Source organism: Sphaeramia orbicularis, unplaced genomic scaffold, assembly GCF_902148855.1.
Source record: "Sphaeramia orbicularis unplaced genomic scaffold, fSphaOr1.1, whole genome shotgun sequence".
NCBI classification, from domain to species: domain Eukaryota; kingdom Metazoa; phylum Chordata; class Actinopteri; order Kurtiformes; family Apogonidae; genus Sphaeramia; species Sphaeramia orbicularis.
The window spans coordinates 349,718-361,637 of NW_021941464.1; the positions used below are offsets into that span (position 1 = coordinate 349,718).

Sequence of the window (11,920 nt, forward strand, 5' to 3'; positions counted from 1 at the left end):
ATCTGCTTCTGTCTGTATTCGTCTATCTGTGATCTGCTTCTGTCTGTGGTCGTCTATCTGTGATCTGCTTCTGTCTGTGGTCGTCTATCTGTGATCTGCTTCTGTCTGTATTCGTCTATCTCTGATCTGCTTCTGTCTGTCTGTGGTCATCTATCTGTGATCTGCTTCTGTCTGTGGTTGTCTATCTCTGATCTGCTTCTGTCTGTTTGTGTTTCTTTCAGAATGGTCAGGCGTGGCTGTCCAGTCCTTCTTCTCCATCTCTTCAGCGTCTTTGCACAGACAGGAGGTAGAAGCTCATCTTTACTTTGGTCCACATCTACATGAGAACTGCACTGGCATTTACTGCTCCTGTTTGGTCCTGACATCCCACTAAAGCAGTGGTTTTCAACCTGGGGGTCTGGACCCCATGTGGGGTCGCCTGGAATTTCTAGTAATTGATAAAAAATTAAAACTTACCAATAAAAATTTTCATTATATAGTCTAAATGTTGCCTAAAAAGCTAGGGATGTAACGATTACTGGTATAACGATAAACTGCAGTAAAATCACAGACGGTTAGTATTACTGTTTAAATTCTAATTGATTACCGTACTTTCAGGGGAAAAAACCCTATGTAAAGATCTGCTTTAATGTCGAATATTTGAGTATAGTTTGAATTTATTACAATTTTAATTTTCTATCCCTAATATTTGGAACCAATATTCACTTTTAAAGTCTTTGAAAAGGTTCATTAAGCAACTGTGTGTTATTTATGCAATAAATTATAGACATTTTTCAAATAGGATTTTATATATTTTTGTGTTTTTATAGTAGGTTAAAGTGAAAAAATAATAGACAGATGATCTAGATGAAGTTGTGCTGAAAAAACAGATCCAAACATGGGTATAGTAAACATTTGTTTCTATAGTATATAAAGGCCAAATCAAAAGGACTGAAAAACAGACAGAATAGACTCAGACCACTAAGGGTTAATATGGGAATGTTTCTGACACAGAAGGGACACTGGGACTGTTATTATTATTATTATTATTATTGTTATTATTATTATTATTATTATTATTATTATTATTATTATTATTATTATCATTATTTATCTATTTTGTTTGTTTGTTTGTTTGTTTGTTTGTTTTTTTCAAAATACAGCTTGGTTAAATTATTTCAGTGTGTGTATTAATACTTTTTGAGCATTTTGAACACAATTTCAACAATACCATGATGATAATGATAACTGTGGTAATTTTGGTCACAATAACTGTCAGATGAAATTTTCATATCATTACATCCCTATTTGCAACATATTATACCAAACTATTACACGATCAAAAACAAATTAATTTTAGCCAAAAAAATGTCTCTATTTTGAGTGTGTGGGCTCGCCTGTAGTCTGTGATATTAAAATGGAGTCAGGAGTAAAAAAGGTTGGAACCACTGAACAGAAGTATTGTCCAAACATGTCACCGTTGTTCAACAAGGCAACACCAGCTGCGGAAAGCAAGGTTATTATCGTTAACGAAAACTAACAAAATGACCAAAACTAGACTTGTAAAAACATTTTTGTTAACTGAAATAAATAAAAACTGTAACTGGAGTACTCCAACTTCCTCCCACTGTTCCAAAGGTAACTGAAGACCCTGGGGCTAAAAGTACTGAAGGCACATTTTTGGATTGTTCAGGTTGAGCATCTAAGTTTGTTAGTTTAGTTCACCCCAAGGTTATTAACGAAAACTAACGAAATACCAAAACTAGAATTGAAAAAACATTTTTGTTAACTGAAACAAATAAAAACTATAATTATCCCTTTCATGCATGAATTATGTGAGCCTTCGTCAAGATTTTTTGTCTAGAGTGTTATTATTCCTCCTTAGGCGTGGAAAAAAAAACAATGTAATCAAGGTTTTTTTTGTTCATGTTGTTACAAAAATGTCCACTCAGCTATACCATGCATTTAATTTTTGAAGCAAAGAAGCATGTATTTAAAACCCAATAGTCAAAACACAGTAACGTCCCATCAGAGAGCCAACTTTAATTGATCGCCATTCCAACATTTATTTCAATATAAAGTAGCTCCTTGTTTTGGATAATCCCTTATGGTCCAACTAAAGCAAAAATGAATTTAAAAGTAAACATGTCGGTTAAATTGTCTCTAAAAGTCCCATCAGAGGGATTTAGAATACAGTGTTTTGACCCATTAGCAGAAAGTGATATGAAAAGACTGAAATTAAAACATTTTTAATGCTGCTAATCTGATGTTTTCTCACATTTTAACGTATTCTAATACTAGATTATTACTCACTTCATGGAGATAATATGGAATGGAAAAAAAAACAAAAACCCTTTTAATGACAGTCGAACAATTAACAATTGATTTCCACTCAAACCTGTGAGTGCAGATCAGGTTTATCTAGAACAGCAAAGTTACAGTCATGGTCTGAATGTCAGTGGATTATTATGGGATGGTACATTAGTGTCCACTGTGTTGGCTGATATGGAACTGAAACAACCAAACCATGAATATACAAGAGAACAGCTGGAGAAGAACTGACCACTGGAGTGACCACTGAGCATGAAAGGGTTAAAAGGAAACAAAAAAAAAAACATAACTAACTGAAACTGTATTGTGTGTTTACTAAACTAACTAAAACAGATAAAAATTCTGGATCAAATTCCCTTGGTTTTGGTCTTTGTCAATGTCAGATTGATGTTCAATGGATTTCTTTGTCTCTCTCAGTTTTCTGTGCTGTCTCCATACGACACTTTTTGCTCCGTCACTTGTGTTCACTTGTGGTTTCCAGTCGTCTTCTGGTCCCCACTCTACCTGGAAACATGGAGACTAAAGCAGCAGAGTCCTGTCTGGGATTGATTTGAATAGGAGCACAGAGAAGAAGAAAAAAGAGACCACTGAACTACAACTGAACTACAACTGAACTACAACTAAACTACAACTGAACTACAACTGAACTACAACTAAACTACAACTGAACTACAACTAAACTACAACTGAACTACAACTGAACTACAACTAAAACTAAACTAAAACTGAACTACAACTGAACTACAACTAAACTACAACTAAACTACAACTGAACTACAACTGAACTACAACTAAACTACAACTGAACTACAACTGAACTACAACTAAACTACAACTAGACTACAACTGAACTACAACTGAACTACAACTAAACTACAAATAAACTACAACTGAACTACAACTAAACTACAACTGAACTACAACTGAACTACAACTAAACTACAACTGAACTACAACTGAACTACAACTAAACATTTAGAAAAAAATGAAAACTAATAAAAACTATCAAACCTGCTCTAAAAACTAATTAAAACGAAGTGAATTACAGAAAAAAACAGTCCAAACTAAATCACATTAAATCAAAATCAAATGAAAAATCTTAAACTATTTGAACCTTGGTGTAAACCCACATATGGAATTCCAAACTTCAGTGGTTCTAATCCGTCCTCTGCTTTTGAAGTCAGACTTGTCCAGATCCAGACTCAGTGCCCAGTCCCAGGTTCCCCTCCTGGCCCTTCCACTTGGCCCAACCAGCAGCAGCTCAGGGGAGGGTGTTTCATTTCACTGGGGATCAAAGACTATTGGTCCTCCAGCCCTTGGACTGGAGCTCACAGTGGCACATAGTCAGTTCCAGGTTTAGTTGCAGAGCGGTGACGGAAAGTTCCCAAAATCCCACACAAATCCTACAAACTGAGACAGTCGTCGCTAACAGTCCTGTGAGAAAAGCTCATGAACAAGTTTGGAAGCAAACCAGGATGTAATTCCACCATTCTGAGAAGCACCTGAAGAAGCAGAAAGGCTCTGCACAGTGTCAGGAATGTACGTTTTTCTTACTATAAGAGTCATTTTTAGTAGGACTGCAAAGAACAGTGCCGCGTTTGCTAGGTAAAGATTCACCCACCCACCCACAGTCGTCAAACATGCGGCCTGGGGCCAAATCCAGCCCACTAAAGGGTCCAGTCCAGCCCACTAAAGGGTCCAATCCAGCCCACTAAAGGGTCCAATCCAGCCCACTAAAGGGTCCAATCCAGCCCACTAAAGGGTCCAGTCCAGCCCACTAAAGGGTTCAATCCAGCCCACTAAAGGGTCCAGTCCAGCCCACTAAAGGGTCCAATCCAGCCCACTAAAGGGTCCAGTCCAGCCCACTAAAGGGTTCAATCCAGCCCACTAAAGGGTCCAGTCCAGCCCACTAAAGGGTCCAATCCAGCCCACTAAAGGGTCCAGTCCAGCCCACTAAAGGGTTCAATCCAGCCCACTAAAGGGTCCAGTCCAGCCCACTAAAGGGTTCAATCCAGCCCACTAAAGGGTCCAGTCCAGCCCACTAAAGGGTCCAGTCCAGCCCACTAAAGGGTCCAATCCAGCCCACTAAAGGGTCCAATCCAGCCCACTAAAGGGTCCAATCCAGCCCACTAAAGGGTCCAGTCCAGCCCACGAAAGGGTCCAGCCCACTAAAGGGTCCAGTCCAGCCCACTAAAGGGTCCAGTCCAGCCCACTAAAGGGTCCAGTCCAGCCCACTAAAGGGTTCAATCCAGCCCACTAAAGGGTCCAGTCCAGCCCACTAAAGGGTCCAATCCAGCCCACTAAAGGGTCCAGTCCAGCCCACTAAAGGGTCCAGTCCAGCCCACTAAAGGGTCCAATCCAGCCCACTAAAGGGTCCAGTCCAGCCCACTAAAGGGTCCAATCCAGCCCACTAAAGGGTCCAGTCCAGCCCACTAAAGGGTTCAATCCAGCCCACTAAAGGGTCCAGTCCAGCCCACTAAAGGGTTCAATCCAGCCCACTAAAGGGTCCAGTCCAGCCCACTAAAGGGTCCAGTCCAGCCCACTAAAGGGTCCAATCCAGCCCACTAAAGGGTCCAGTCCAGCCCACTAAAGGGTCCAATCCAGCCCACTAAAGGGTCCAGTCCAGCCCACTAAAGGGTCCAGTCCAGCCCACTAAAGGGTCCAGTCCAGCCCACTAAAGGGTCCAATCCAGCCCACTAAAGGGTCCAGTCCAGCCCACTAAAGGGTCCAGTCCAGCCCACTAAAGGGTCCAATCCAGCCCACTAAAGGGTCCAGTCCAGCCCACTAAAGGGTTCAATCCAAGGTTCAGATAGTGTTGGATTTTTTTCATTCTATTTTTTTTTTTTTTTTTTTTTTTTAACTTTTATTGAAGAAAGCAAAAAAAAAAAAATGTGCAGAGTAACAACGTTTGTCCTGAGATTGGGCCCAAGATTACAATATAAAATATTTGGTTACAATGAAGAAAAGGAGAGAGAAAAAAAACCAAACATCCAGGCTTAAATATCCATTCCAATAAGACTGAGTACTGGTCTCCATCTTCTTTCAAAGGTGGGAGTCTTCAGCTGTAGCTGTGCTGTTAACTGTTCCATTAGACCAGGGGTCGGCGACCTTAAACACTCAAAGAGCCATTTGGATGCATTTCCCACAGAAAAGAAAACACCGGAGACCACAAAACCATTTTGACAACTAAAATGAACATAAAACGGCATATATCATTTTTTATATCATTTTTACCTTAATGCTATGTGTGTGTGTGTGTGTGTATATATATATATATATATATATATATATATATATATAAGCTACCTCTATGAGGTTCAGCACTGGATAGCTGACTGTAAAAGCTGTTGTGTTCGTGACCAACACATCACTAATCAGAATACAGGCTTTAACCTCATTCACTAACAAATGGAACTGATGGTTTAATGCTTTTGCCATTATTTTATTGAGCGACAAAAAATGAAATACGTTTTACTTTAATGTTAAAAGATTGCCATAATCTTCAAATCGAAAATTACATAAAAAACTAACGAACTAAAACATAATGAATTATATCAAATACTCATTATTCATGTACCCAAAGCCACAGGGAGCCTCAGCACCAGGATGAAAGAGCCACTTGCGGCTCCGGAGCCGTGGGTTGCTGACCCCTGCATTACACAAACTTGTTTAATTTTTTGTATCCATTGTCCAATTGTAGGTGATTCAGGTTTCAGCCATAACATTGTTATCATTTTTCTCGCAGTCATCAGAAGAAGATGTAGTATGAATTCTTGGTCGTGGAACAGACCATCAGGGAACATGTCCAGTAAAAATAAGAATGGGTCCACAGAGAGGTTCACTTTAAGTCAGCTATCCAACATGCCTTTTACATTAGTCCAGAAGTGTTTGACAGTGGGGCACTCCCAAAATATGTGTCTGATCACCGACAAGACCCCAGCTTCTCCAACACTTGTTGCTAACACCACTTTTAGAGAGAAAAGATTTGAATGGGGTTCTGAAAAATCGTATTTTAACCCTCCAGTCAAATTCCTTCCAAAGCTGACTCCCCACCCCCTGTGACAACCATTCATTCTAGTTTAGTTTTACTTAGTTTGGACTTTTTTTCTCTAATTCAGTTTGTTTTAATTTGTTTTTCTGAATGCTTAGTTTTAGTTTAGTTTTAGTTTCAGTATTAGTTTCAGTTTTTTCATATATTTGATCTTCCGTCCTATTCACAGAAATAAGTGGGGTTCCCCTGGACCCTTTATTTGGGGGTGGGGTTAGGGCAGCTCTGACTGAGCACACACACACACAAACACATGGACGGTACCATGGATACATGCCCTACAGCAGGTCGGAGGTTTCACTTCCATGAAAACCAAACTGAAACTTTCCATCCTTTCACCGTTGGCCTCCTGACTTCTAGACCTCTGTTCTACCGCTGATCTGAGACCAAATGTTCACGGCCTGTCCTATATCAATATTGACAAAGACAAAAACGAAGCAAGTTTTATCCATAATTTTGATCTGTGTTAGTTAGTTTTGTAAACACACAATACAGTTTCAGTTAGTTTTTGTTTTTTGTTTTAATTATAATTTTTATTTATTTCAGTTAATGAAAATGTTTTTTTAATTTTAGTTTTTGTCATTTTGTTCGTTTTGGTTAACGATAACAACCATGGTCCAGTCTGTCCCATAGGATGGATTTCTGAAATACAAAAATTACACTGAAGATATGAACAATCCAAGATGTTAAAATGATTGAAATTCAGATTCCACATTCAGACCGATTAGATCTCCAGTGGGTCAGAGCCAGTCAAATACCATCATATTAAACCGATAAACAATGTAGAGCGGAAACCATTAAACCATTAGGTGCTGGAAGCGAATGCAAAAATTCATGATTCGATTAATTGAATTGACTGAAGGGAAATATTCTGTTGCAGTTTTCCTGAACTGAAGCTTCTTTGTGCGTCACAATAAGCGTCCGTGTGAAACCCAACAGTGGAACCAATGTTTACCAGCAGAGAAATGACGGAAACAAAGCTGTGATTCAGGACAACTGTGGTTCAATGACTTTTTTTGGATCACTTTGAGTCGAATTTGATCTTTGTTTCAGTGTAAAAAAGTAAAATTACATGGAAATGTTTATATTAACAAGCTGTTATTTTTTTTTTAAATATGAAAAGCCTGAAATGTCTCAAGAGAAGTAAATGCACTTGTACCAACCTTCTGCCTGTTCTTAACCCTTTCATGCATACTGGTCACTACAGTGGACAGCTCTTCTACAGCTGTTCTCTTGTATGTTCATGGATTTTGTGGTTCTTTTCGTTGTTTTTTTTTTTTTTTAAACATACTACATATCTTCCACTACATATCTTTTCTGACATGAATTGGTAACATTATGTAGCTCTCTCCTGAGCATAAACCCCCAGAATTTCAAGCCCTCCCCATAGTTTTCACACAATTTATCAGTAAATACATGTTTCTGTGCATCAAAAATTAAATGTGTGGTGTCCAGCTGAGTGGACATTTTTGCAACTTCATGAAAAATAGGTTCATAAGAATTTTTTTTTCATTATTTTTTTATGTGTTTTTTAAAAAATTTCAAATTATTTTTATTTTATTTATTTGTTTTTCAGAAGAAAATTTTCAATCACATTGTTTTTTTCATGCCTAAAGAGGAATAAAAACACTCAGGAAAAAATTTTGATTAAGGTTCTCATAATTCGTGCATGAAAGGGTTAAATGTTTTGTGTATTTGTAATAGTTAATGTCAGATGTAATGCACATGTGTACATGATAAACTGATAATCTGAGGCTGAATATTGTTAAAATGGCACTTGTTTTTCTTAAGATGTTGTTCAGATTTTTGTAGATGTAAACCTGATCATAATGAAACTTGACTTTTTCCACTGTTATTATTTTCCTGGTCCGGCCCACCTCAGACCAGACTGGGCTGAATGTGGAACTGAACTAACATGAGTTTGACCCCCCTGCACCCACCGCTGGTACCGTCGGTCTGTTCTAAAGGCACATTCTGCTCAGTGGTTCCTAGGGGGGTTGGTATTGAGCCTTTCCTGCACCACTGCCCTTGCATGAATACTGAAGTTGTCATCTGTTGTTTTTCTCCGTCAGGTAGTATTCAGGATCTCCTGTATCCATATGGACCAGCCCATAGAGATCTAGAGACCCCCAAGATGGACGATGGAAGTTCTCCTGAAATCACTCTGCTCATCCCCTTCATTTTCTTCAATATCGCCTACCGTTCAATCTATGTGAGCCTCAATGTTGTTACGGCGTCTTTAGGGCTGTTAGAAAATAGAGGTTCTGCGATATATCTAAGGCTGTGTGTCGGCAAGAATGTGGCAATATGATACAAATCACAACACTGGGATCACCATACGATATATCATGATACTGTTAAAAAGGCAGGTTTTTTTCTTTTTTTTTAAATGATTATTTCCTTGAAGAACTGAATTACATCCAAAATATGCAAATCCTAAACACATTTGTATCTGATCCCAACAGGATCTAATGTTCTATCAGCAAATGTTCCAACTGTGTTCAAACTGAAATTCTGTTTTCCAGACATTCCAGTTTCAGATCCTGTTCAAATGTTCAGATTCTATTAGTTCACAACTAACATCAGAACAGGATTGGAGTTCAATCCAACAAACATTATTGAATAAAAGAGTGTGAAATAAGAATAACTAAAATAGAAACAAAAAGGAAAAACTAAAATGAACCTCCACAATATCTGCATTTGAATAAATACCTACAAATATCCATACAGTACTTTTTAATATCGATACAGTATTGTGAAATGAAATATTGCGATATATCTAGGGGTGTTAGAAAATATTGGTTCTGCAAAATATCGCGATACTTCATTTCACGATACTGTATCGATATTAAAAAGTACTGTGTGGATATTTTTAGGTATTTATTCAAATGCAGATATTGCGGAGGTTCATTTTAGTTTTTTGGTTTTCTTTATTGTTTATATTTTATTTATTATTATTTAACACTGTTTTATTCAATAATGGTTCTTTGAATCATCCTAAAAGTACTTTTTACTGTCTGAGAGGCAGATGTTGTTGAACTCCAATCCTGTTCTGGTGTTAGTTGTGAACTAATAGAATCTGAACATTTGAACAGGATCTGAAACTGGACTGCAGTGCTTTCCGACCTTTTTTGTCTCCTGACTCCATTTTAACATCACAAATTTGTAGCGACCCCAGACATTCAAAATGGAGACTTTTTTTTGTTTTTTTGCTAAAATTAATTTGTTTTTGATCATGTAATATTTTGTTATACAATGTTGGAAATTAACATCAATTTTAGACAACACTTAGGCTATACAATGTATGAAATGCAGCTTTTTTTATTAAGAAAACTGTGTGGTGTTTTAATTATAATGACATATATATTGAATTATTAAAACATATTTTTTATTAGTAATTTATTTATTTTTTAATCAGTTTGTAGAAATTTCAGACAACCCCATTTGAATTCCAGGCGACCCCACATGGGGTCCAGACCCCCAGGTTGAAAACCACTGCTGTAATTTCAGTTTGAACACAGTTTGAACATTCTGTGATATAACGTTAGATCCTGTTGGGATCAAATAAAAATGTGTTTAGTATTTGTGCAGATTTCTACTGTAATTCAATTCTTCAAGGAAATAATCATAAAAAACAAAAACAAAAAACAAAACCAATAAAAAATTGTGGTTTTAACAGTATTGTGATATATCGTGATCTATCGTATCGTGATCCAAGTATTGTGATTTCGTATCACCAGATTCTTATGATGCATTTAAGTTATGCTCTCCTTTCGCGAAGTTAAAAAAAAAAAAGAAGTACCTTAAGTTTAAAATTATTCAGAACAATTGAATTGAGATGGTAGATCTGTTTTTGTAGTTTGTTTTTTTTTTTTTTTTTTTATTATGGTGTGAATGCTGGATGCTGCACACATTTAAGATGATGTATGCAGTGGATTAGGTGAAAAGGATAGGCAACAAAATAAGCTTATGCTCTAGAATATTCCTTTTTTGGTTTTTATGTTTATTACGATTAATGTTCTGAGTACAATGATTGATGTAAACCCAAAAATTAATTAATTAATTAATTAATTAATTAGTTAATTAATTAATTAATTAATTAATTAACCCTCTGGTATCCCATCCACCAAGGCCCTTACTAAACACCTAGTGTTCCTTTTTGGCACACTTGTGGAATAATGTCAAAAAAAATGTTCATACAGTTTGTCTTTAATTCTTTTACACGTTTTTCTATTTCATCAACTTGAGCTGTAAATAAAAATACCAAATACTCAATAACTGTCACATTTTTAACCCTTTAAATGCTGTGTTTGTAATGGAAACAAACCATTTTTTTGATGCAAAAAACACAAAAAAATAATTTTTTTTCAGTATACTCCATAAAAAGTGGATCACATATTATTAGATTTTTTCATCCTGGCATATGTCAGTGATTAACTCCAACACTGGTTAATTTGCATTATTATTTTTCACGCTAGGTCAAATGTTCAAAAATACTACTTCTGTCACCAAGTGTGCGTAAAATGCACACCTATAAATCAAACTATTAAATATTATATACTGATTTATTTTTCTGCTCTAATTTGATTTTATTTCTGTAAATCCAGGTCAGTCCTAATCATACAGATCAAATGTTAGAAATAGTGCGTTTTCTGCACACTGGGCAGACAGATGCTAGTCTGGTCATTTTCTTTTGTTTACAATGTGCACATTTGAGTTGGTGGACAGAATTTTAAAGATCATGAACAAATGAACAACTTTTGAATTCTAACCTTATTTAAATTGTGAAAAATAATATGAAGTTTTTTAAAACGAAGTGCAGAGTGTGCGTAAAAGGCACACCTGGATACCAGAGGGATAATTAATTAATTCATCCATTCATTCTTGCTGATCCACAGCCCTAGTCGTCTTTGGGTAATTGTGAATTGGTTCTGGGGTAAAAAAGTTCCATAACTCAGTCTTGTGCTCATTTTTTCGCAGGTTAACAACAACGGTGTGATCTCCTTCAACGTGCAGGTGAGTCAGTTCACACCGGAGGCCTTTCCTCTGAGCGACAGCAGATCCTTCATCGCTCCACTGTGGGCCGATGTGCACAACGGTATCCGTGGAGACGTCTACTACAGAGAGTCCACCGAGCCCGAAATACTGGAACGGGCAACACAAGACGTCCGCAAGTACTTCAAAAACATGCCCACCTTCACCGCCACCTGGGTTTTTATCGCAACATGGCACCAAGTCACCTTCTACGGAGGCAGCCAGACCACACCGGTTAAGTCCAAACCAGCTTTCACTTTCAGTTTATAGTCGTACAGGTTTTTGGGTTTTTTTGTAAATTTTATAAGAATATTGTTCAAAATAGCTAAGTCTAAAAGCAAAGGAAAACTGTTAGCTCGTGGTGTTCTTCCTGGATATTCTGTTACATCTGAGCTTATGAAGTTTGTGCTGGAGTGTGTTATGCTGCGTTTCCTCTACATGGAACCGGCTCAGCTCTGGTACCAGGTCCTATTCCAGACCAGTTCCACTCTGGTACCAGGTCCTATTCCAGACTATTTCCACTCTGGT

The 11,920-nt window shown here is 37.3% G+C and overlaps 1 protein-coding gene across 1 annotated transcript in view; it reads left to right on the forward strand.

Moving 5' to 3' along the window:
• Positions 1–222: 222 nt before the first annotated feature.
• tecta (tectorin alpha) overlaps positions 223–11,920 on the forward strand; it is a gene marked incomplete at its 3' end in the record, with an annotated part of 100,597 nt that continues 88,899 nt past the window's right edge. The window contains exons 1-3 of the mRNA XM_030129565.1: positions 223–286; positions 8,431–8,570; positions 11,339–11,626. Coding sequence (XP_029985425.1) covers positions 223–286; positions 8,431–8,570; positions 11,339–11,626 — 492 coding nt within the window. The remainder of the gene's footprint in view (positions 287–8,430; positions 8,571–11,338; positions 11,627–11,920) is intronic.